The following is a 25,582-nucleotide window of genomic DNA, read 5'->3' on the forward strand; positions in this document are numbered from 1 at the left end:
TTTATTCATCAAAACAAATGTTGACTGCGTGTCCACACACACACACGCACAGACACACACACATACACACGCACACACACGCAGCAGGCTCCGTCATCACAGTATTTCTATTCAAAGTTGGACCTTTCGTGTGGCGTGGTCGTCAGAGACGGGCCGAGGGGGGCGGGGCGGCCGACCATTAAAGTTTAGTTCAAAAACACAACAAAATAACAAAAAAGAGAAAAGTTAGAGAGTCACGGAGAGTTCCAGCAGCAGGTTCAGTGTTCACTCGCCCGTCTGTGGCGCCCGTTAGCTTCAGCGCAGCGCCCGTTAGCTTCAGCGCGACGCCAAAACAACCCAATGCTAACGGGAGACGACGAGATCAGAAGCTAACACGCCGCCGCCGCAGAGCTCGCGCAAACGCACCTCGCTCGTGTTCAGGCTAAAAAAAGAAAAGAGGGAAATCAACGTTCTGGAAGCGATGACCTCACGAGTCTCAGACCCCCGTCAGCCAATCACTGAAGAGCTTGCTCGTCATTGGTGGGAACCCCGACGCTGGATTACGCAACAACAGGACACAAACGGGACACGACAGTCAACGTCAACGTCGTGGACACGAGACTTTGCTTTCTCCACGGTTCACTAAAGCGGTTTTATTTCAGTTTGGACGCCAGAATTCTGTCGACGACGACTTCATGAAGAACAAACAACAACAACAACAACAACAGACGCATCGTTTGTTTACGGGCCGAACTTCGTGGCGTTTACGTTTGAACCACGAGAGAAGTTCGTTCAGACGTCGGCGCTCGAGGGAAAGAGAGGAGGTCAAACACGTCAGAACTTTGACCCCGTGGCTCATTCATGCTGCAAAGGATTGTGGGTCAGAATCCGGCTGTTGAGTCGTGACGTAACGTCCTTTCAAAATAAGATTTCCTGTTTCTCCAACAACTACAGTGCAGCTTTCCCGTTGTTTGACGGATCGGAGTTTTTAAAAACGCTAATTATTTCAACGTTTATCCAATTTTAAGCTAATTTTTTCATCTTGAAGCTAATTATTTAAACTTTAAGCTAACTATTTAAACTTTAAGCTAACTATTCCAAATGTTCGTCCATAACTTTAAGACTATTTAAGGATTTATCCGATACGACTGTTTATCCATTACTTCCAGCTAACTATTTACTTTTTGCTTAGCCTACTAAACGGTTAGTCGCAATACTTAGCTAGCTACAGTTAGCTAGCTAGCCATTTCAATGGGGGCGCCTTTTATCTTTTTTTCGGGGTCGAAGAACATGGAGCCGCGAGTCGACCGCATGCGACGGGACAAGTCCGAACGCACGACCGTCTGCGACGGAATGAGTCTGGACGCACGACGGCGGCCGCTCTGCTCACTGAAACAACTATGGAAGCTCGTTGCGACCAAAGCGACGGAAAAACCTTCGTCATCGCGAGAAACTGGAAATAATCAGAAAGAGTCAGAAATTTGAGATTCAACGTTTTTTATTATTGAGAAAAAATCTAAAAAAAAGAAACTAAGTCGATATTTAGAGTTTGAGACACTGACGCAACATTTTGATACAATTTTAATATTTTGAGACAAAAACTCGATATTTAGAGAAAATATGTAAAAAAACAGAAACTTAGTCGACGTTTTTAGAGACAAACTCAATATTTCGTTAAAGTTTCTCATTTTCAGAAACAGAAGTCGTTATTTTCGAGACACTGACGAAACATTGATACTTTTTTATTATTCAGACACGAACTCGAGGAAACGTTTCACGTCCTGTTCAGAAATAAAAAATACACCTTTAATGAAACAGGAAGAGCGGACGAGCGGCCGTCGCGTCTGATTGGACGAATAAATAATGAGGAGGAGGAGCCGCTGCACGAAGAAGAAGAAGAAGAAGAAGAAGAAGAAGAAGGAGAAGGAATGACGCGTTTCTCCAAAGTTTCAAACGTCGTCGAGGAGACGGACGTCGTTTTATCAGACGCTCATCTGCTGCAGAGACGTGTCAGGTGACGCGGCGCCCGAGCGAACAGACGTTTACTGAGAGCAGCTCTGACTCTGGGTCTGACCTCTGACCTTCCCCCGCCGCCGCCGCCAGGACAAAAAAAAAAAGAAACAGCAGAAACACAGGAAACATGGCGCTAACATGGAGATGACATGAAGCTAGCATGGAGCTAATATGAAGCTGACGTGACGCTAACATGATGCTAAAATGGAGCCGACACGACTCTAACGTGGAGCCGACATTGAATTGACATGGAGCTAACATGAAGCTAAAATGGGGCTAACATGAAGCTAAAATGGAGCTAACATGACGTTGAGCTAACATGAAGCTAACATGACGTTGAGCTAACAGCTTTCAAACAAAACAAAGACATGAAAAAGGAAAACAAATCATTTATTTAAATATTAGCAGGGGGCCCGCTGTGGCTAATCACTAGCTAATTTATAAAATCTAAGAAGGCTAACGAGCCAACTGTTAGTAGGTGAATTAGCTTCTTAGCAGGCTAATTGTTGGTAAGTAGATTACATTATTCGTGGGCCTGTTAGCGCCCGTAGTTAATGCTAATTAGTTTGTAATCACAGTTGGATCAAAGGAGGCTAACTCTACAATTTTAATGCGAGCAGCCAAATTACTACCGAGCTAATTAGCATGCTGAAATTAGCAACACGTTTGGTGGGCTACTTCCCTGATTGATTATTGGGTAAAAAAAAAAAAGAAAATCTCCAAGACGGCTGATCAGTTAACTGCAGGTGAATCAGCGTGTTGCTAGCCTGCTAAACGAGACAGTTGAAACGTTTGCTGTACGTTTATCCTGACTGCTGTATAATTCAGCTTACTGTTAGCATAATTAGCACCCTGATGGCGAGCTAACTAGCAGACGGTTGGTAGCCACCGCAGCAGGTGTTTCAGCCAAATTAAATCACCTGAAGAGGCTAACTCAGCAAAACTCGCCGGGCTGTAAGTTGATCCTGGCTGCCGTTAGCCTCGTTAGCCTCCTGTCTGTTGACTATTTGCAGGATGTTTCCAACTGCTCGTGGCTAAATTATCGAGCTAATTAGCCGTCTGTTAGCCGCCAAAAGCAGGGTCACGGCGGGACAAATTTCCGTCCGTCAGGAAACTTTTTAGCCAGTTTGTGGAGACGACCGTTAGCCTAATTAGCACCCTGACAGCGAGCTAACGGATGGCGCCGGGCGGTGAGCGGGTGGTGGTGGTGCGGCAGACGGGACGCGTTGATCCCGCGGGGTCGAGTCCGCTCCGGTGTTGTTAAGGAATGATGCAGGAAGTTTTTTTAATCTCTTTCAAAAACAAAAACGCTTTAAATCGCGAACTCAGTCCTGTTCGTACGGGAGTCAGCGACACGGCGAGCAGGCGTCCGGGTCGGGTAGTTTCCTGTCAGCGTCGCCGCTTCCACGGGTTCCATTTAGGCCTCGCCGCCTCGAGGAAGAGTAGAAGAAGAAGAGGAGGATGGGGGTGTTTTAGGGGAGGGGGGGTCGGGGTCAGGGCTGTGGAGCAGAGTTCAGTCCTTTCTGACCTTCCTGTTCCTCGGAGATCTCCGCAGAACGTCGTCCTCCGACTTCTGCAGGAGGAGAAGAAGAAGGAGGAGGAGGAGAAGAAGAAGAAGGAGAAGGAGAAGAAGGAGAAGAAGAAGAAGGAGGAGGAGAAGAAGAAGAGGAAGAAGAAGAAGAGGAAGAAGGAGAAGAAGAAGAAGAAGAAGAAGGAGAAGAAGAAGGAGGAGGAGAAGAAGAAGGAGAAGAAGAAGGAGAAGAATAAGAGGAAGAAGAAGAGGAAGAAGAAGAAGAGGAAGAAGAAGAAGAGGAAGAAGGAGAAGAAGAAGAAGAAGAAGAAGAAGGAGAAGAAGAAGGAGGATGAGAAGAAGAAGGAGAAGAAGAAGGAGAAGAAGAAGAAGAGGAAGAAGGAGAAGAAGAAGAAGAAGGAGAAGAAGAAGGAGAAGAAGAAGAAGAGGAAGAAGAGGAAGAAGGAGAAGAAGAAGAAGAAGAAGAAGGAGAAGAAGAAGAAGGAGAAGAAGAAGAAGGAGAAGAAGAAGGAGAAGGGATTAAGAATAAAGAGATAAAATAAGTAAGAAATGAATCAAAATGACGGCAGAATCCTTTAAAAACTACATTAAAAATAATTAAATTAAAAATTAAATGAGTTAAATATAATTAAAGAATAAAATACTTTAATTTAAAATAACTGTGGGAACCTTTACATATTTTTGCAAATTATTAAATAATTGCTTTAAAAATAAAATATAGTAAAAAAAAAATTTAAATGAGAAAATTTGAATAAAAATAACTTTTAAAAAAAATGATTGAAGATGTAATAAAAATAAAATGATAATTCAATAATAAAAAAGAAAATAAAATCATCGAGGAATTAATATTAAAATGAAATAATAAGATAAATTAATTAAAAATAAAATAAGTTGAATCTAACTCATTAATAAAGTAATAAAACAGAAATTACATTTAAAAATGAATCCAAATAATAATAAAACACATTCTTCAATATCTGCAGGAATATTAAAAAGAAATGAAAGAATCAAAAATAAAAGAAGTCACAGATAATAATATAAATAATAATATAATAATATAAATAATAATATAATAATATAATAATATAAATAATAATATAAATAATAATATAATTAATAATATAATAATCCAAAGTTATTAGAACTGAAATAAAATTACTAAACACTTTTGAAAATGAATCAAAATTACTGGAATCTTTTATTTATTTTTTATATTATTCCTCAGTGTGTTTCCGTGGTTACCTCTTCAGCCGTCTCCTCCTCCTCCTCCTCCTCCTCTTCCTCTTTCTCTGCTGCCTCCTCCTCCTCTTCCTCCTCCTCTTCCTCCTTCTCTGCAGGACTTTCCTCTCCGTCGCTCTTTCCTTCTGCAGCTGAGAGATTTCAGTCAGTCAGACGGACGCACGAACGCGTCACACACACACACACACACACACACACTGAGTCACACACACACACACTGAGTCACAGCTGTTTGTACCTGGGCTCTTCTTCTCCTCCTCTTCCTCCTCTTCTTCCTCCTCCTTCACGTCGGGCTGAGCTTCGTCCGTCTTCTTGTACTCGGCTGCCGTCGCTGTCGCTGAACTCTTCTTCTGCACCACAAAAACAAACACAACAGGAAACTCTTCAGTTTGAGCGCAAACATTTAGATTTGAGTGAAAAACAGCTTTAGAGTTGGACGACAGTTACACACACGAGCACAGATTCAGTCTAGACTACAGCACACACACACAGAGACACACACACACACACACACACAGAGACAAACACACACACAGACAGAGACACACACACACACACAGCTACTCTAACAGCATCACCAGGCCTGAGGAGGAGGCGTTCAGGCGTCCAACTTCCTCAAACTCTTCCTGTAAACTGGTGAGACTCAACTGACCCTGAACATGTGACACTGGAGACCTCTGTAACACACACACACACACACACACTCACACACACACACACACACACACAGACAGACACACACCCACACAGCTAAAACAAAGCTTTAATTAACCTTTAATATCACTACATTTCCCTCAGATACAAGGATCCAGCTGTGTGTGTGTGTCTGTGTGTTTTGTCTGTCTGTGTGTGCGCGTGTGTGTGTGCGCGTGTCTATGTGTCTGTCTCTATGTGTGTGTGTGTGTCTATGTGTGTGTCTGTGTGTGTGTGTGTGTGTGTGTGTCTGTGTCTCTGTGAGTGTGTGTGTCTCTGTCTCTATGTGTGTGTGTGTGTGAGAGAGAGAGTGTGTGTGTGAGTGTGAGTGAGTGTGTGTATTACCTTGCCGGTGCAGCAGAACACGATGATGAGGATCAGAGGTAAAGCCACGGTGAGAACGTAAACGACCCAGAGCCACGGACGCTCCTCTGCAGCGTTCAGCATCTGAGTGGCCAGACCAGGCTGCAGAGAGACACACACACACAGACAGACACAGACACACACACACACACACACACACACACACACACACACACACACACACACACACACACACAAAGAAACATTAAATGAACAAATGAAAAAAAAAAAAAAAAAAGCAGAATTTGCTTGAATCTCTTTATCAGCGTGACTCACGTCGGCGGCGCCCTCGGCGGCCTTCTTCAGCCCCCAGCCGTCGTTGGCCCAGCGCTCGGCCGTGCTGCGCTCGTCTGTGATGAAGAAGTTGTCGAAGAAGATGTCGGAGGTCATGGACCAGAGTTCGAGTCCCACGGCGCTGAACGGGCTCATCCTGAACGGCTGCAGGTCCTCGAAGAACGCCGGGTTGGCGATCTTCCTCGGCTTCCACACGCCCTGAGGACCAGACGGGCGCCGTCAGGAACATGCACGCCGTTATCACCACGCAGCTGCACCTCAACGCCTCATTAACCAACACCTCAGCTACACATCTGTACCTGAACGCATCATCTACACACGTCTGCACCTGAACGCCTAGTCTACGCAGCTGCACCTGAATGCCTCGTCTACGTAGCTGCACCCGAACGCCTCGTCTACGTAGCTGCACCTGAACGCCTCGTCTACGTAGCTGCACCCGAACGCCTCGTCTACGTGGCTGCACCTGAACGCCTCATCTACGCAACTGCACCTGAACGCCTCATCTACTCCTGAACGCCTCGTCAACGTAGCTGCACCTGATTGCCTCGTCTATGCACCTGAACGCCTCGTCTACGCAGCTGAACGCCTCGTCTACGCAGCTGAACCCCTCATCTACGCACCTGAAAGCCTCATCTTGGCAGCTGCACCTGAACGCCACGTCTACGCAGCTGCACCTGAACGCCTAGTCTACACAAGTCTGCGTCTCATCAACGCACCTGAACGCTTCGTCTACACCTGAGGGCCTCATCTACGCAGCTGTACCTGAACGCCTCGTCAACACCTGAACGCCTCATCTACGCAGCTGTACCTGAACGCCTCATCTACGCATCTGCACCTGAACGCCTCATCTACGCAGCTGCACCTGAACGCCTAGTCTACACAAGTCTGCGTCTCATCAAAGCACCTGAACGCCTCGTCGACACCTGAACTCCTCATCTACGCATCTGCACCTGAACTCCTCATCTACGCATCTGCACCTGAACGCCTCATCTGCACCTGAACGTCTCATCTACTCATCTGCACCTGAACGCCTCATCTGCACCTGAACGTCTCATCTACTCATCTGCACCTGAACGCCTCTTCTACTCATCTGCACCTGAACGCTTCATCTACTCATCTGCACCTGAAGGCCTCGTCTACTCATCTGCACCTGAACGCCTCACCATCAGTCCAAACACCTGAACGCCTCCCGGTGGCGTTGGCAGCGTGCAGACGTACCTGGTAGTTGGGGTTGTCGATCATCGGGGGCTTCCACTTGCCCTTGTGGTCGGGGTTGTCGATCATGGGGCGTTTCCAGGCGCCACAGCCGGGCGCCGTCTCACAGGCGGGGTTCGGGATCTGAGGAGCCTCCCACTCACCGTCCATGTCCTCGTCCCTGACGCACAGGATTTTAATTATTATTATTTTAATTATATTAAAAATTATTTTTAAAGTATTTTCATTATTTTAAAAAACATTTATTATTTATTATAATTACATGATATTAATATTTACTATTTTCATTATTTAAAATAAAAAATATATTATAATTAAATATTAATAATTACTATTTTTATAAGGGAAATATTCATTATTTAAAAATCATATATTATTTATTATAATTATATAATAATTAATGTATTTATTAAAATGATATAATAATTACTATTTCTATAATTATTATAACAGTGTTTTTATTATTTAAAAATCATAAAATTGTTATTATTGTCTTCACGTAAGACATATATTGGCATTATAATTAAATATTATTATTATAGTAATAAGTATTAATATAGTATTATAATAATCACATTTTAATATTATTATGTTTTTAGTATAATCATATATATTCATATTCTATAATAATAATATTTACAGTATTTCTAATATAATAATAATTTTAATATCATTATATATTTTTTTTTCTTAAAATAAAATGTTTTCAATATTAATTTATATAATGCTGTTTTTAATATAATTATTATAAAAATGTCTTTAATATAAATATAATAATAATAATAATAATACAGTCGTGTCCTCACCAGTCCTCAGGTTTCACAGCCTCTGGGTCTCCGATATATTCCGGTTCATCGTCCAACCAACCGTCAGGTTTCACCGCAGCGTCATCGGGGATCTGAGCGGGTGCGTCCTCGTCCCTGCGCACACACACACACGTTTATTTAAACACACACACACGTTTATATAAACACACACACACACACACACACAGGTGTCTGATCCCTGGTGTCCGTACACACACACACTCACCAGTCCTCGGGCTTGGTGGCGGCGGGGTCCTGGATCTTGGGCCTCTCGTCCCAGTCCTCGGGCTTCTGGTCCTCGGGGTCCTCGATCTCGGCGGTGGGGTTGACGGGGGGAGTCACGTCCGTCAGCAGGCTGCCGCTGTTCACCACCGTCTGATCCACCAGCACCTCGAAGCTGTTGTCAGGGTTCAGCACTGGGGGGGACAGAGAGGCGTCACACACACACACACACACACCGCAGAGACACAGGGGTGTTTGTGTGTGTGTGTGTGTGTGTGTGTATGTGTCGTACCCAGCGTGTACAGGTGTGTGTGTGTGTGTGTATGTGTCGTACCCAGCGTGTACAGGTGTGTGTGTGTGTGTGTGTGTGTGTGTGTGTGTGTGTGTCATACCCAGCGTGTACAGGTGTGTGTGTGTGTCGTTCCCAGCATGTACGTGTGTGTGTGTGTGTGTGTGTGTGCGTCTGTCGTACCCAGCGTGTACAGGTGTGTGTGTGTTGTACCCAGCATGTACATGTGTGTGTGTGTGTCGTACCCAGCGTGTACATGTGTGTGCGTGTGTGTGTGTGTGTGTGTGTGTGTGTGTCGTACCCAGCGTGTACAGGTGTGTGTGTGTGTGTGTGTGTGTGTGTGTGTGTGTGTCGTACCCAGCGTGTACATGTGTGTGCGTGTGTGTGTGTGTGTGTGTGTGTGTGTGTGTCGTACCCAGCGTGTACAGGTGTGTGTGTGTGTGTGTGTGTCGTACCCAGCGTGTACAGGTGTGTGTGTGTGTGTGTGTCGTACCCAGCGTGTACAGGTGTGTGTGTGTGTGTGTGTGTGTGTCGTACCCAGGGTGTACAGGTGTGTGTGTGTGTGTGTCGTACCCAGCGTGTACAGGTGCGTCTTCTTGTCGGTGAAGTACGTCCTCAGGTCGGCGTCGGGTTTCTTGGCGTGTTTCTCTTCGAACTCTCCAGTTTTGGGGTTTTTGTGTCTGAAGATGAAGTGAAGTTTGTAATCTTCTCCACATTTGTCCGGTCCGAACATGATCGTGTACGGAGTTTTGTCCACAAACTGGTCCTGAACACACACACACACACACACAGACAAACACACACGCGCAGACACACACACACACACAGACAAACACACACGCAAAGAGTTAGCAAATCACTGGGATAAGTAACTGATAAATAATCGAGCGTGTACAGCATCATCATCATCTGTACCAGGAAGTGGGTGGGGCTTAACCAGGAAGTGGTGGGGTTTAACCAGGAAGTGGTGGGGTTTAACCAGGAAGTGGTGGGATTTAACCAGGAAGTAGGTTGGGTTTAACCAGGAAGTGGTGGGGTTTAACCAGGAAGTAGGTGGGGTTTAACCAGGAAGTGGTGGGATTTAACCAGGAAGTGGTGGGATTTAACCGGGAAGTGGGTGGGATTTAACCCGGAAGTGGGTGGGATTTAACCAGGAAGAGGGTGGGATTTAACACACACTGACCAGGTCGAGGTCGGCGGTCTGAGTCAGCAGCTTCACGTAGGCGCCGCCGCAGTCGATTCCCTGCTGGAAGTTCACCTCGTACCTTTAGCGAACACACACAGAGACACGAGAGCTATGAAACACGGACGACAGGAAGTCAAGCGTTTAAAAAAATTAAAATGGCCGACGCTGTCTTCTTACTGGACGATGAGCGGCTTGGTGTCGAAGGTGAAAGGTCGCAGCAGCTGGGCGGAGATGGCGTGATGTTTGGCCCGAGACTTCAGGACCAGACCTTTGTCGCCGGGCAACTTACTGTCCTTCATCTCCTCCACCGCCCATTTACCTGTGGATGACATCATCAATGACATCATCAGTGTTTAATATCAAACTTTGATGGTTAAACGCTTTTTAGTGTGAGAACATTTTAATGGTTCCAGATTTTTAGATTCTTTAAATTTTGATAATTAGAAAAAAAGTATTTTTAATTTATTTTCAATATTTTTGGTTTTTTAATCTTTTTAATTATTTTTTAATGTTAAAATAAATAAATTAATTATAATCTAATTTTTTTATGTTTTTGAATCGTTTTAATTATTTTATTTATTTATATTTATTTTCTAATACTATGTATAAAAACATTTAGATTTTATATATTAGACTATTAAAAATTACTTTGTATTACAAATAATTCATTCTTTGTTTAACCAATTCATTATCTTTATTTATTTTCAATATTGTTATGTTTTTTAATAATTTTAATTATTTGCATTTCTTTTCTAACAATATTAAAATAAATATGTATATTAAACATTTTGTATCACTGATTTATAATCTAATTTTTAATGTTTTCCAATCATTAATCATTTGATTCATTTCCTAATAATATTCAAATAAAAATATATATTAAACACTTTGATTTTAAACGCATTTCTAATTTCATTAAACGTTTTTGAATCATTTAATTATTTGATTCATTTATGTGATTATTTTATTTATTTTTATTTTGTAATATACTTGTACATAAACATTTGGATTTTACCTTTATTAAAATTATTTTGAATATATTATTTTGTCTTTGTTTAACCATATCTTAATTTATTTTCAATATTCTTTTTGTTTTTTAATCATTTTAATATTCACTTTTTATTCTAATATTAAAATAAATATATGTAAAACATTTCGTCACTATTTTAACAAACTAAGAAATCAATGAATGCAGAAAATAATCAGTAGATTAATTCATAATGAAAATGATAATATTGGTTAATAAAATCCTGCTTTTACATTAATGCATGAAAAATAATAATAAAAGTTTTAATGGTTTAACTCTAATGTTAAATATCCTGCAGAATCCGTATTCTGCAGGAATACACACACTGCGTGTTTTGCAGTAAACGATCCGAACTTTCCTCCGTTTTCCGTCGTTTACGTGAAAAACATGAAGCGCGTGGATTCGTACGCACCGTCGTATTTTGCGATGTCTTCGTCCGTGTCCTCCTTCTTGGCGCTGGACTGAACCCAGCTGCAACAAACGCACAGAAAAAACAAAATAAAACAGAATTAAAATTAAGATTTCAGGCTGAATTCAAGTCAGAAACACTTCAGACAAACGCGTTTAACGCAGAATTAGAGCTGCAGCTTTCAGATCGTTCTGTAATCGAGTTTTCCAGCGATTAATCAGGTAAAGTAATAATATAAAAAAGCATCATTTTGCTTTAGAACTTACCATTACTAACAAATAATATATTATGTATCCGGGGAAGGCTGCTTTGTTGTAATGACTTTATTATTTAAACGATTCAAAGTGTATTACCGTGTTTCCCGCACTGTAAGTTGCACCTAAAAACCTCCACATGTCTCAGTGCTCCTTATAACCCGGTGCTCCTTATATATGGACCAATGTTGAGCCACAACAGGTCTCCAACTACGGTGAGCAGCCGCCGACTCTATTTTCCCTGTAGAAGAAGTAACGCGCGGTGCATGTTGAGATATACGACTGCGTGAAGCGTGCCGTTTCATTTCCATGTGTGTGTTTGTGTAAAGAGCCCAAAATGGCTCCTGTTAAGAGACACGCTTACGACGCAGAGTTTACACTCAAGGCCATTAGTCACGCAGTAGAACACGGGAATAGAGCAGCAGCCAGAGAGTTGAACATGAACCAATCAATGGTGCCGAAGTGGAGGAAGCAACAAGACGACCTGCGCCAAGTAAAGAAGACTAAACAGAGTTTAGAGGGAACAGAGCGAGACGGCTGCAGCTGGAGGACAAACTCCAACAGTGGGTTGTTGAACAGAGAGCAGCAAGTAGAAGAGTCCGTACGATCACTGTTCCACTGAAGGCAACAGCGCTAGCACGACACTGTCCAGCTGCAGACCCGGAGCACAAGCCCCTCACCTGTCACGAGCCCCTCACTCGACACAAGCCCCTTGCTTGACGGAAGTGAGGGGCTTGTGCTCCGGGTCTGCAGCTGGATGCTACTCGCGCTAGCACGCAAACTTAGCATCAATGAATTTAGAGGCGGTCCTTAACGTGACCCCAGCCTCGAGTGTGGCGCCTGTTCTATGCGCCTTATAATGCGGAAAACACGGTAAGTTGTTGTTTGTCTTGTGAATGCTCCTAATTTTGTTTAATTCTGTACGGTGACAATAAAGACCTTCATAGGATGAAGGTCACCCCTCTGGTCCCGCTGGTTAAGTTTCAGAGTTTCAGAGTTTACACTCAAGGCCATTAGTCACGCAGCAGAACACGGGAATAGAGCAGCAGCCAGAGAGTTGAACATGAACCAATCAATGGTGCCGAAGTGGAGGAAGCAACAAGACGACCTCCCCTGACTGTTGTGTTGATGTTCCCTTTAGAGCAGCTCCATCTAATGGATGCAGAACGTGACCCCAGCCTCCACTGTAGCGTCTGTTCTATCACATTATAATGTGGTGCGCCTTAGAGTGCGGAAGATACGTTTATTTATATTTGTAATGTTTTTAAATCATGTGACCGTAGCCCGCGCTCACCCGTCGAGCGTCCCCCGGTCGAAGGACTCTGCGATGAAATGTTCCCCCATGGGCTCCGGAGCCTTGTAGATCACCTGTGCGGAGCAGGAAACAGGAAACAGACGTTATCACGATGCAGAGAAACGTTTATTTTTGTCGCCGTCTTTCGGGGAACCAGCCGCCGTCTCACCTTCGGCGTGGGAGGAGCTTTGGGCGCGGACGGAGCTTCGTCCTGCGCGTCGCCCTCCAGCTCCTCCTCCTCCTCCTCAGCTCCGGCCAACATGTCCAGCTCGTCCTCCACGTCCAGCTCGTCCCCCAGACCGTCCTCCATCAGGTCCTCGGCCCGGGACACGGGCGCCAGACTGAGGCAGAGGAGGCCCGCGGCCAGAAGAACCAACAACCCGACCTTCTGATGCATGTCTGCGGGCGGAGACAGAGACACGCGTTAACTTACGGCTAAAGACCACTGACTGGAATTAAAGGTTCATTTTTATACATTTGGTAAAAACAAACTTAAAGGAATCCTGGTTTTCATGTTATGATTATTATTATTATTATTATTATTATGTTTATTTGGATTTATTATTTTGTTTGACATATTTTGATTTATCACTATTTTATTTATGATTTATTTTAGTTTATTATTTTATTTATGATTTATTTTAGTTTATTATTATTTAATTTAGGTTTATTTTAGTTTATTATTTGATTTATGATTTATTATTATTTTATTCATGATTTTTTGGATTCATCATTTTGTTTATGACTAATTTTAGTTTATTATTTTACTTATAATTTATTTGTTTATTATTTTATTAATACGTGTTTGGATTTATTATTTTATTTATGACTTATATTTTTTATTTATTATTATTTCATGAATGATTTATTTTTATTTATTATAATTTTATAATAATTAATTTTATTATTTGGATTTATCATTTTGTTAATGACTTATTTTATTTATGATTTATTTAATTTAGGTTTATTATTTTATTAATACTTATTTTAATTTGTTTATTATGGTTTATTATTTTATGAATGATTTTTTAGATTTCTTATTTTATTTCTATTTTATTGATTTTTTAGGTTTTATTTATTATTATTTTATTTTTATTTGGACTCAAACGCAGTGACGTGTGTGTGTGTTTGTGTTGCACTTGATTATTTAAAGGCTTGAACATAAATATAAATATTAACTGTGAACAAACAGCTGATTAAAGACAGAAAACAGCCGTCGTGTTGAAAAACTCTCCGCGGACGTTTCCACAAATGAAAACATCATTAAGCTCGTTAACCCGGCAACAGGCCGTCGCCACGGTGACCACACAACACCCGCAGGACGGGACACGCAAACTTAACGAGATTACACCTCGTGGGATTACACACACACACACACACACACACACACACACACACACACACACACACACACACACACACACACACACACACACACACACACACACACACACACACACACACACACACACACACACACACACACACACACACACACACACACACACACACACACACACACACACACACACACACACACACACACACACACACACACACACACACACACACACACACTCAGTCTGAATTAAGCAAATTAAAAACTATTTCAGGAGTTTGAATCTTTTATTTTGTTGCACAAATGTTTCCTCACAGTGATGCTTTTATTCTGAAACTCTTTTATTGCACTTATTAGGGGGAATAACTTCCTGAAATATAATATTTAATAAAGATAAAAACATAAATAAAGGAGCATTTCTGTGTTTAAGTGCAAACTCAGCTAAACTCTGAGAATCACTTTAATCAGATTAAGCTGCAGGATTAGCACGCTAGGCTAACGACACTAGCTGTTAGCTTAGCATCAAACGCCACATGGCCGGCGCCCACGTGGCGTTCTGAGGAGGAGTTCACCTCTAAGACGAATGCAAACAGCAGCATTATTAAATAATCACACGACTTATTCATTTATAGTGATGAACGTTAAATCACATATTTAATTATATAAATATATAAATGTGTGAATACATAAATAAATACATTTATAAATCATTTAATGTGTGATGTATTTATGGTGATCAGCATTAAATTACATATTTATTTATTTACCCATTTAATTAATGAAATATTAAAGTATTTAAATAATTAGTGTCGACCCGATTGGCCGAGGGAACGGCAGAAGCTCTGATTGGCCGAGGGAACGGCAGAAGCTCTGATTGGCCGAGGGAACGGCAGAAGCTCTGATTGGCCGAGGGAACGGCAGAAGCTCTCCGATTGGCCGAGGGAACGGCAGAAGCTCTCCGATTGGCCGAGGGAACGGCAGAAGCTCTCCGATTGGCTGAGGGAACGGCAGAAGCTCTCCGATTGGCCGAGGGAACGGCAGAAGCTCTCCGATTGGCCGAGGGAACGGCAGAAGCTCTCCGATTGGCCGAGGGAACGGCAGAAGCTCTCTGATTGGCCAAGGGAACGGCAGAAGCTCTCTGATTGGCCGAGGGAACGGCAGAAGCTCTCTGATTGGCTGATGGAACCGGAGAAGCTCTCTGATTAGCTGAGGGAACAGCAGAAGCTCTCTGATTGGCTGATGCCGCTCTGATTACGTCTGATAACTAAACAGATTTATTTTTTATCATCGTTTCTGAAACAAGCGCGTGAAACTTGGAAATGAAGATTAAAAAGATGAACGTCCACAGCAGCGACGCGTCTTTATATTTATTTATTAATATTTATTTATATTTATTAATCGTTTTAATAACAGACGTGTTAAATATATAAGAACTCTGTTTCAGGTCGGTTCTGATCGCGCTGCTGACGATTATTCACATTCAGCGTAACTGAAGCTAACAACACTTTTATTTACCTTATTTATCATAATAATGCCACTTTACTTATAATAATATGACTCCTTAAAAGCATAATGGCACCTTTTATATCACTTTATTTTATCAAAATACGTCTTTTTCTAAATCTCAATACAACGTTTTTATCATAAAAATAAGACTCTTTAATCTTATTCTTTAATCTCTACTTAATAATAATAATAATAACAATAATACTTAATGTCACTTTTATATTATAATAATGACTTTAAACCATTTCCTGATCTCACACCTGGACTTTAATCTTCTTTATTTTGAAATAACTTTATCGTCATAAACAGTCGAACATGTTTAATCTTAAAAATTTAACTTATGATTTAATTTTACCTGTAAACCACAAAAACAACAATTAATAATAATAAATGCACTATAATGTTCACTGCAGTGTGAAATATGAATATGTTGGATTATAATTATAATAATGCTTCTTTTTTATTATAATACAACTCATTAATCTGAATAATGCCACTTTTCTATTATAATAATTCTACAATAATGCCAGTAAACCACAAAACAACAATAAATAATAATAAGAATAACTGCACGTTAATGTTCACTGCAGTGTGAAATAAGAATATGTTTTTAATCTATATGATTATAATCTGAATAATGCAACTTTTTTACTTTAATAATGCAACTTTTTTATAATAATGCCACTTTTCTATCATAATAATGCTACAATAATAATATTAATAATAATTTCAGTAAACCTCAAAAAAACAATAATAACTGCACGTTAATGTTCACTTCAGTGTGAAATATGAATGTGTTGGATTATAATCTGAATAATGCCACTTTTTTACTTTGATAATGCTACTTTCTTTATAATAATTACATTTTTTTATTATAATACGACACTTTAATCTGAATAATGCTACAATAATTACAGTAAACCGTAAAAGAACAATAAATAATAATAAATATTAATAATAACTGCACGTTAATGTTCCCTTCACTGTGAAATATGAATATGTTGGATTATAATAATTCCACTTTTTTATAATAATAAGACTCTTTAATCTGAATAATGCCACTTTTTTACTTGAATAATGCAACTTTCTTTATAATAATTACATTTTTTATTATAATATAACACTTTAATCTTAATAATTCTACAATAATTTCAGTAAACCACAAAAAACAATAATAAATAATAATAAATATTAATAATAACTGCACTATAATGTTCCCTTCAGTGTGAAATATGTGAATAAACTGATTTATGGGATTTATTTGGCGCCTCCCGTCCAAACGGCGTTGCGTGAATCACGTGATCGCGACCTTTTCTCTGATTAAACGTCGTTTTAAGTGCGTTTGTAAAAAGACCGGCGGTTCGATTCCCTCTGAAATGTTTCACTCTGCTGCTCGAACCAAGATTTTCCAGAAAATCAGGAACTGTCTCAGGTCAGAGCGGCGGCGCCCGGAGCCCCGACAGGAAGCAGCCGGTCGGACGCCAGAAAACACCAGCGACACTTTTAACCTTTATTTGGTGATTTGGCGCCAAAACACCTCAGAACGGGTCCGAGGAAACAGACGCCTCGTTTTTAACGCTTCATTTAAATTAATTCAGTAAAAAAAGACAAAAATGTTTTTATGAATTATTTAAATTAATAAAATCAGAAAATCCTGAAACTTTTATTTTAAAACATTTAAAGTTTAAACTTTTATTTTATTTTTATTAATTTGTGTCGTCGGATTTTTGCCTCAAGAAAATCTGTGGAAAACATTTGATTTAAAAATATAACTTTCTTAATTTAACAGTTATTTATTTAATTATTGGTGGTTTTATATTTTTCCATTATTTATTTATTAAAACAGAGAAAGATGATTTTTCTCTGTTTGTGATTTAATAATTAAATTTAACAATGACACTTTTTTATAATCATCGTTTTTAATGTTCATTTAAATTAATTATTCAAAATGATTTATATTGTTCTTGTTGTTCTTATTTCCCTTATTTATTTATTTTTCTCTGTTTGTGTTTTAATAATGAAATTTAAAACATTACATTTTTATTTTAATAATCGTCGTTTAACAGTTTATTTAAATTAATTCATTAATAAATGTTCTCGACGCCTGATGAAGACTTTCAGATAAATATTTAACTTTATTTATATTATTCTTGTTATTCTTATATTTCCCTTATTTATTAATTTATTATTCATTTTAAAATGTATTGTTTGTTATTGATGATTTTTCTCTGTTTGCTGTTTTAATAATGAAATTTAAAACATTACATTTTTACTTTAAAAGAGACTTTTTAATCTTAATAATGACACTTTTATGATCATTGTTTTTAACAGTTTATTTAAATTAATTCATTAATAATTGTTCTCGACGCCTGAAGAATGATTTCAGATAAATATTTAAATGTATTTATATTGTTCCTGTTATTTTCATATTTTAGATTCCCTGCATTTATTTTTTTTTAAATAAAAATAAAATGTTTTATTTAATTTTTTTGAGGCAAAAATACGACGACAAATATGAAGTAAAATAAACTTTAAATGTTTTAATGATGAATGAAAATGTTTTAAAATTAAAGCAAAAATACAAAGTTTCTCGTGTTGAAGCTTCTTCCGTTTCAGGATTTGCTGATTTTATTAATTTAAAAATGTTTAAATCAATGACTTCTGAGTCTTAATTTATCATTAAAACATTTTATTTTAAAAAAAGGGAATCCTAAAAAAAAAAAGGCAAAATATGCGAAAGAAACTGGTAATTCTATAAAGAAACGTATTTATTTAATTGGTAATTAAATAAATTAACTTATAAAAATTGACCGTAATTGACAGGTTTCAAACAAATCATTAGTTTTCATATATTTTTGTATCTTTAGACATTTGAAGATTATTTTTATATTCTTTTAATTAAACGTTTTAAAGATAAATTAGTTGTTGAAGACTTTTTAAAAATGAAAAACACAAAATCTTCTCGTGTTGAAGCTTCTTCGGTTTCAGGATTTAAATTTAAAGTGAAAATCTTTGAGTTTGAAGTGAATCATTCAATGAAATCACTGATTAACAGTTTGTAAATAAATCATTGGCAGCTTCTCACATTTTTAACACTTGTTTTAATAAACTAAAGCCTCACATTTGGTTTCTTTAGACGTTTAATTGTGTTTCTTATGTTACATTTGTTTTTTATTTTTATTTTTTTTAGGACAAAGAAAAAAACAGTTTAGCAGAAACTTAAAAAGCTAAAATATAAGCGTTAAAGTTTTTAAAAAGGTATTTTAATAAAGTTTCATTTCATTAAAATTCACAGGATCTTTTTATAAAACATCATTTTAATGTTTTTAAAGTCGTGTTGGAGAAAAAACACGTTTGGTAAAATATCTTTATTTCTTCTATTTATTGACTTTTATTTATTTATTGTTGGGCAGGAAAATTATTATTATTATGATTATTTTGTGGTTACATTTAGGATTAATAATAATAATAATAATAATGATAATTGCATTTGATTGGCCAGGAATTCAATATTTGTATTACCATATTTTAAATTAAAAACATAAAAACTGTTTAAAATAATCAAAATAAATCTATAACATACATTTGCTCTGTACCTTTATAGTTTCCAACCATTTGTTTCACTTTAAATTGTTAATTTTTGGTTTAAAATACAGATTTATTTTGATTATTGAAAAACAGTTTTTCTGTGACATACAGAAGCTTTGAGCCTTTATAGTTCCCAGACGTTTTTTTCAATTTTATTTATTATTTTTTGGTTTAAAAAACTGAAAAACTGTTAAAAATAATCCAAATAAATCTAAAACCTTCATCAGCTCTGTGCTTTTATAGTTACCAACCTTTTATTCACTCTAACTTGTTATTTACAGTATTTTACCACCTGATTATCCAGCTGTAGCACCTGAACACAGCATCAAATATACAATAATAATAAAAAAATGTTATTTTAAATGCAGTTTTGAGTGTTTTCAGTGACATTTGGAGCAGGCAGCTGAAGCTAACATGCTAACTGACTCATTCATTCATTTGTTTTTAGCAGCTTCGTCTCTAATGTCGCGTTATTTAAACATTTAGACTCATATTTAAGTTGATTATCGTGTCATAAATGTCTCATGTGTGTCCTCAGAGGGAGAACCGACGCGCACGTCTGATTCATTTAGCCTAGCTTAGCCTAGCCTAGCTTAATTCACCTGTAGTTCATTAGCCTGAGCTAGCTTGATGCTAACAGCACGTTGAGACACGCAGAGCTCCATTTTTAACGGATAAAAACGCGCATTACCTAAATAATTACAGCGCAGGGTGTTTTAATAACCCCCTCGCGGCTCTCTCCCGCTGTGTCCCCCCGTTAAAAGTGTCGTTTTTCGGCCTCTTTACTCACCTGCGGCTCTCGGATGTGACCGCCTGGGAACTACTGAGCAGCTTCACATGGGACGCTGGAGGGGGGAGGAACCGCCCCCTCGCTCAACGCTGATTGGTCCACAGGAGAGAATGTGTGACGTCTCCTGTCAACTGTCAACATCTGATTGGCCGAAGCGGGAAATCTCGTTCGGAATGAACACAGAGCCCGCCCCCTCCTCGGAGCTGCACCTCGTGGACAGCGCTGATTGGCGGAGCTGACAGGGGAAGTGCGCGCTGATTGGTCGGAGCGCGGCTGTTGAAAACGCTTGACACTGAAGGGCAAAGACGAGCTTCTGTGTTTCAATGTTTTGATTTTAATAATGATTAAAATTAAAATGACGTCATCAAAGGTGAAATAAAAATAAATGAATAAAAAACAAAAAAACACAAAAACTGGGAGATTGTGCTCCTTGTTTAAGGTTTGCGATTCATTTATTTTCTATTCTTTAAAAAAATATTTTAAATGTATTTTTTGTTTCTTCTTGTTTGTGTTTGTTTATATTTTGTTTTTGATTTTTCTGGATATTTTTATATTTACTCAGAATAAGTGATGTATTATCTTATTTCTCAGATTTGTAATGAATACCACATTTAACTAAAATGTTTAATATTTATATATAAACATGTGTTTTATTGTAATTAGGTGACAAAATATATTGTTTATTATTATATTGTTATTTTTATTTTGGATAATTTTGCAATAATTTTGACATGTTTGATGTTATTTATTTTTATTTGATTTGTTCTTGTTGAAATTTTTTATATTTCTGTATATTTCTATATCTAATTAAAAATAACTGAAGTATTTTCTTTTTCCAACTTTAACAGAAAAACACAGATTTGTTTTTTTTTGCAAATTTATTAAAAAACAGAAATAAAACATTTAAAAAACGGACGATGGAACAAACTAAAGGCTGAATCTGTAGAATCTTTATTTAAAGATTTTTAGTCTTTTTTTAAATAACACACACACACACACACTCACACACACACTCACACACACACACACGGGGGGTGAGTTGTGCAGAATGAAAGTTTATAGATTTAGTCTGAATTAATATTTTAAAGATGTTCGACGGGTTTAACGACTGTGACCTGGTTTTGTTTATTTTACGTTCACCGTCTCGAAAAAGATTTTACTCAGATGTGAATGTTTGTCCCGTTTACCGGAGGAGACGTGGGTGAAGGAGCCCCTCAGACCCCCTTTGGACCGACCCAGACCCAGACCTGGTCCTGGTCCTGGTCCTGGTCCTGGTTCACTGTTGGGAACCTTGTCCACAGGTTAGAGAGCCACGTCATTACGTCACTGTACGTCTGAGGTGTCCCCAGAAATGCTAACGCCAGCTTCAACAACAACAACAACAACAACAACAACAACCACAAGAAGAAAAAACACAACCACAACAACCACAACAACATCCACAACAACAGCCACAACAACAACCACAACAACATCCACAACAACATCCACAACAACAGCCACAACAACAACCACAACAACAACAACCACAACAACAACAACCACAACAACAGCCACAACAACAACAACAACCACAAAAAGAAAAAACACAACAACAACAACCACAACAACATCCACAACAACAGCCACAACAGCAACAACAACAACCACAACAACAACAACAACCACAACCACAACAACAACCACAACAACAACCACAACAACATCCACAACAACAGCCACAACAACAACAACCACAACAACAGCCACAACAACAACAACAACCACAAAAAGAAAAAACACAACAACAACAACCACAACAACAGCCGCTTCAACAACAACAACAACAACATGATGATTGTTGTGTTTTCTGTTTGTTGTTTTTTTTATATTGTGTTTGTTGTTGTTGTGTTATGTGTTGTTGTTTTTCTGTTTATTGTTGTGTTTTCTGTTTGTTGTTGTGTTGTTATGTGTGTTGTTGTGTTTTCTGTTTGTTGTTGTGTTGTTATGTGTGTTGTTGTGTTTTCTGTTTGTTGTTGTTGTGTTGAGCTTCTCGTGATCTTCGTCGGCTTCTCTCAGAACAACAGCAGCTTTTATTTCCTGTGATTCACCGTGAAGCCGCTCATTCACACGGTGTCCGGTCACGTGTGTGTGTGTGTGTGTGAGAGAGAGAGAGTGTGTATGTGCCTGTGTGTGTGTGTGTGTGTGAGAGTGTGTGTGTGTGTGTGTGTGTGTGTGTGTGTGTGTGTGTGTGTAAGTAAAAAATAATCATTAGTTAATTGAGAAGAATTAACATAAAGTAAAAGTTTTGCAAAATAAACGTATAAAGAAAATAATTCCAAAATATAGAAAATGTTTATTTTTATTAATAAAAAAAATAATTAATAAAAAAAATAATTTTAAATTATTTTGGAATGAACAAAAATATATATTTTTAAAAATAATAGAAAAAAGAAGAAAATTAATTATGTAAAATAAATAAATGTGGGATTAATAATTAATTAATAATTAATAAACACAGAGACGCAAAAACACTAAAATAACAATAAAACCCCAGAGAGATGAAAGTCATTTAAAGTTGTGTCTTTATTCAAAGTCACAGGCGGATCAAAGTTTATCTAAAGGATACAAAAGAGGAGACAGGAGGTCACAGCGACGCGTCCCGGGGCATCGAACCGACGGATGAAGAGCAGTTTGAGCAGAAGAGGAAAATGAAGTCACTTTGCTCTCGTTTGTTCATTTAAATCATAAGTTAAAGTTACTTAAGAGTGCTGCAGAGGAACCTAGAGTGCTGCAGAGGAACCTAGAGTACTGCAGAGGCACCTAGAGTCCTGCAGAGGCACCTAGAGTGCTGCAGAGGAACCTAGAGTGCTGCAGAGGAACCTAGAGTACTCCAGAGGAACCTAAAGTACTGCAGAGGAACCTAGAGTGCTCCAGAGGAACCTAGAGTACTGCCGAGGAACCTAGAGTGCTGCAGAGGAACCTAGAGTACTCCAGAGGAACCTAGAGTGCTGCAGAGGAACCTAGAGTACTGCAGAGGAACCTAGAGTGCTCCAGAGGAACCTAAAGTACTGCAGAGGAACCTAGAGTGCTCCAGAGGAACCTAGAGTACTGCAGAGGAACCTAGAGTACTGCCGAGTACTTTAAAGCACTGCAGAGGAAACTAGAGTGCTGCAGAGGAACCTAGAGTGCTCCAGAGGAACCTAGAGTACTGCAGAGGAACCTAGAGTGCTCCAGAGGAACCTACAGTGCTGCAGAGGAACCTAGAGTACTGCAGAGGAACCTAGAGTGCTCCAGAGGAACCTACAGTGCTGCAGAGGAACCTAGAGTGCTGCAGAGTAATTTAAAGTACTGCAGAGTACAGTAAAGTACAGTAAAGCAGATGAAAGTGCAGTAAAGCAGATGAAAGTACAGTAAAGCAGATGAAAGTGCAGTAAAGTACAGTAAAGCAGATGAAAGTGCAGTAAAGCAGATTAAAGTACAGTAAAGTACAGTAAAGCAGATGAAAGTACAGTAAAGCAGATGAAAGTGCAGTAAAGCAGATTAAAGTACAGTAAAGTACAGTAAAGCAGATGAAAGTACAGTAAAGCAGATGAAAGTGCAGTAAAGCAGATTAAAGTACAGTAAAGTACAGTAAAGTACAGTAAAGCAGATGAAAGTACAGTAAAGTACAGTAAAGCAGATGAAAGTGCAGTAAAGTACAGTAAAGCAGATGAAAGTACAGTAAAGCAGATGAAAGTACAGTAAAGTACAGTAAAGCAGATTAAAGTACAGTAAAGTACAGTAAAGTGCAGTAAAGCAGATGAAAGTACAGTAAAGTACAGTAAAGCAGATGAAAGTACAGTAAAGTACAGTAAAGCAGATGAAAGTACAGTAAAGTACAGTAGAGCAGGAGGCAGCGGTCGTCCGTAACGAGGCCTCAGGAAACGTAAAACAAAGTTAAAAGACTTGATTAAAAAAGTCGTTTTCAGTAGTTTGGAGCCACGAAGGCGTGAGAAGGTCCGAGGTCGCAGCAAAGGATTGTGGGTACTTGTTGTGGCTACATATCGTCCGCCCGGGGCTGGAAGTGACCCCGCTCCTCGTGGTCGTTAAGGCAAACACGCTGTCAGCCGGGGGGGACGCTCTGGACCATGAGCCGGGACACGCAGCGCAACACACTGAGGGCATTCATACGCACGAACACGAGGGCTGTGGGGGGGGCGGGGGGCGGGGGTGCAGGGGGGTCCGGACCCAGGACGCCTCGGGCTCTTTGAGTCTGCAGCAGCAGTTTCAGTGTCGCCACCGCAGTCACCAGTGTTTCAACATTACCTTTTCCGTATGTACACATAAATACAGACTCAGTCCCAGCGCCGTCTGGGCGCCGCGGCTCTTCCTGCGTGGCGTGCAAAAACCCCGACACAGGTTTTTCTCTGTCTGTGTTTTCAGTCTCGGAGCCGTTCAGCGCTGCAGGGGCGAGGTCCGGCCAGACGGCGGCGGCGCTGTGGCACCGCGGTGTGGATCCGGTGAGCAGGACTGGAGCGGGACGGCAGCCGGCGAGCCTCCGGGTCGGCTCGGCTGAACCTTCGGAGGGGCTGAGGTTCGACTGAGGGGGAGGAGCCTCACTCTGCTTTCTTTATGAAGATCTGAGACAGGAGAGAGACCACAGACGCCCGGGTGAGACCACAGACACCCGGGTGAGACCACAGACGCCCGGGTGAGACCACAGACGCCCGGGTGAGACCACAGACGCCCGGGTGAGACCACAGACGCCCGGGTGAGACCACAGACGCCCGGGTGAGACCACAGACGCCCGGGTGAGACCACAGACACCAGGGTGAGACCACAGACACCAGGGTGAGACCACAGACACCAGAGTGAGACCACAGACACCAGGGAGAGACCACAGACACCAGGGTGAGACCACAGACACCAGGGTGAGACCACAGACACCAGGGTGAGACCACAGACACCAGGGTGAGACCACAGACACCAGGGTGAGACCACAGACACCCGGGTGAGACCACAGACACCAGGGTGAGACCACAGACACCCGGGTGAGACCACAGACGCCCGGGAGAGACCACAGACACCAGGGTGAGACCACAGACACCAGGGTGAGACCACAGACACCCGGGTGAGACCACAGACACCAGGGTGAGACCACAGACGCCCGGGTGAGACCACAGACACCAGGGTGAGACCACAGACGCCCGGGTGAGACCACAGACACCCGGGAGAGACCACAGACACCAGGGTGAGACCACAGACACCAGGTGAACAGGAGAGACCACAGACACCAGGGTGAGACCACAGACACCAGGGTGAGACCACAGACACCCGGGTGAGACCACAGACACCCGGGAGAGACCACAGACACCAAGGTGAGACCACAGACACCAGGGTGAGACCACAGACACCCGGGTGAGACCACAGACGCCCGGGTGAGACCACAGACACCCGGGTGAGACCACAGACACCAGGGTGAGACCACAGACACCAGGGTGAGACCACAGACGCCCGGGTGAGACCACAGACGCCCGGGTGAGACCACAGACACCAGGGTGAGACCACAGGCACCAGGGTGAGA

At 40.3% G+C, this 25,582-nt stretch overlaps 2 protein-coding genes across 3 annotated transcripts in view; both read right to left on the reverse strand.

The window, feature by feature from the left end:
• canx (calnexin) lies at nt 1–20,070 on the reverse strand. Of its 2 annotated transcripts, none has more exons than XM_083915349.1 (15): nt 20,038–20,070; nt 12,984–13,213; nt 12,815–12,888; nt 11,270–11,328; nt 10,008–10,149; nt 9,828–9,909; nt 9,218–9,410; nt 8,360–8,549; nt 8,134–8,247; nt 7,331–7,487; nt 6,095–6,310; nt 5,801–5,920; nt 5,001–5,112; nt 4,766–4,887; nt 1–3,565 (listed from the first exon to the last, which is right to left on the reverse strand). In XM_083915349.1, exons 2-15 carry the CDS (start codon nt 13,209–13,211, stop codon nt 3,506–3,508), a joined length of 1,869 nt encoding a protein of 622 aa, XP_083771475.1. In that variant the 5' UTR covers nt 13,212–13,213; nt 20,038–20,070; the 3' UTR covers nt 1–3,505. The 2 variants fall into 2 exon arrangements, with proteins under 2 accessions (XP_083771475.1, XP_083771474.1); XM_083915348.1 differs by having other exon boundaries at nt 4,766–4,893.
• Nucleotides 20,071–22,680: 2,610 nt separating this feature from the next.
• Nucleotides 22,681–25,582, reverse strand: part of mgat4b (alpha-1,3-mannosyl-glycoprotein 4-beta-N-acetylglucosaminyltransferase B) — a 52,941-nt gene continuing 50,039 nt past the window's right edge. The window contains exon 14 of the mRNA XM_083915595.1: nt 22,681–24,638. Within this exon, the coding sequence (XP_083771721.1) occupies nt 24,615–24,638 (24 nt within the window). The 3' untranslated portion in view covers nt 22,681–24,614. The remainder of the gene's footprint in view (nt 24,639–25,582) is intronic.

The sequence above is a fragment of the Echiichthys vipera genome (genome assembly GCF_963691815.1).
Source record: "Echiichthys vipera genome assembly, chromosome: 6".
Taxonomy (NCBI): domain Eukaryota; kingdom Metazoa; phylum Chordata; class Actinopteri; order Perciformes; family Trachinidae; genus Echiichthys; species Echiichthys vipera.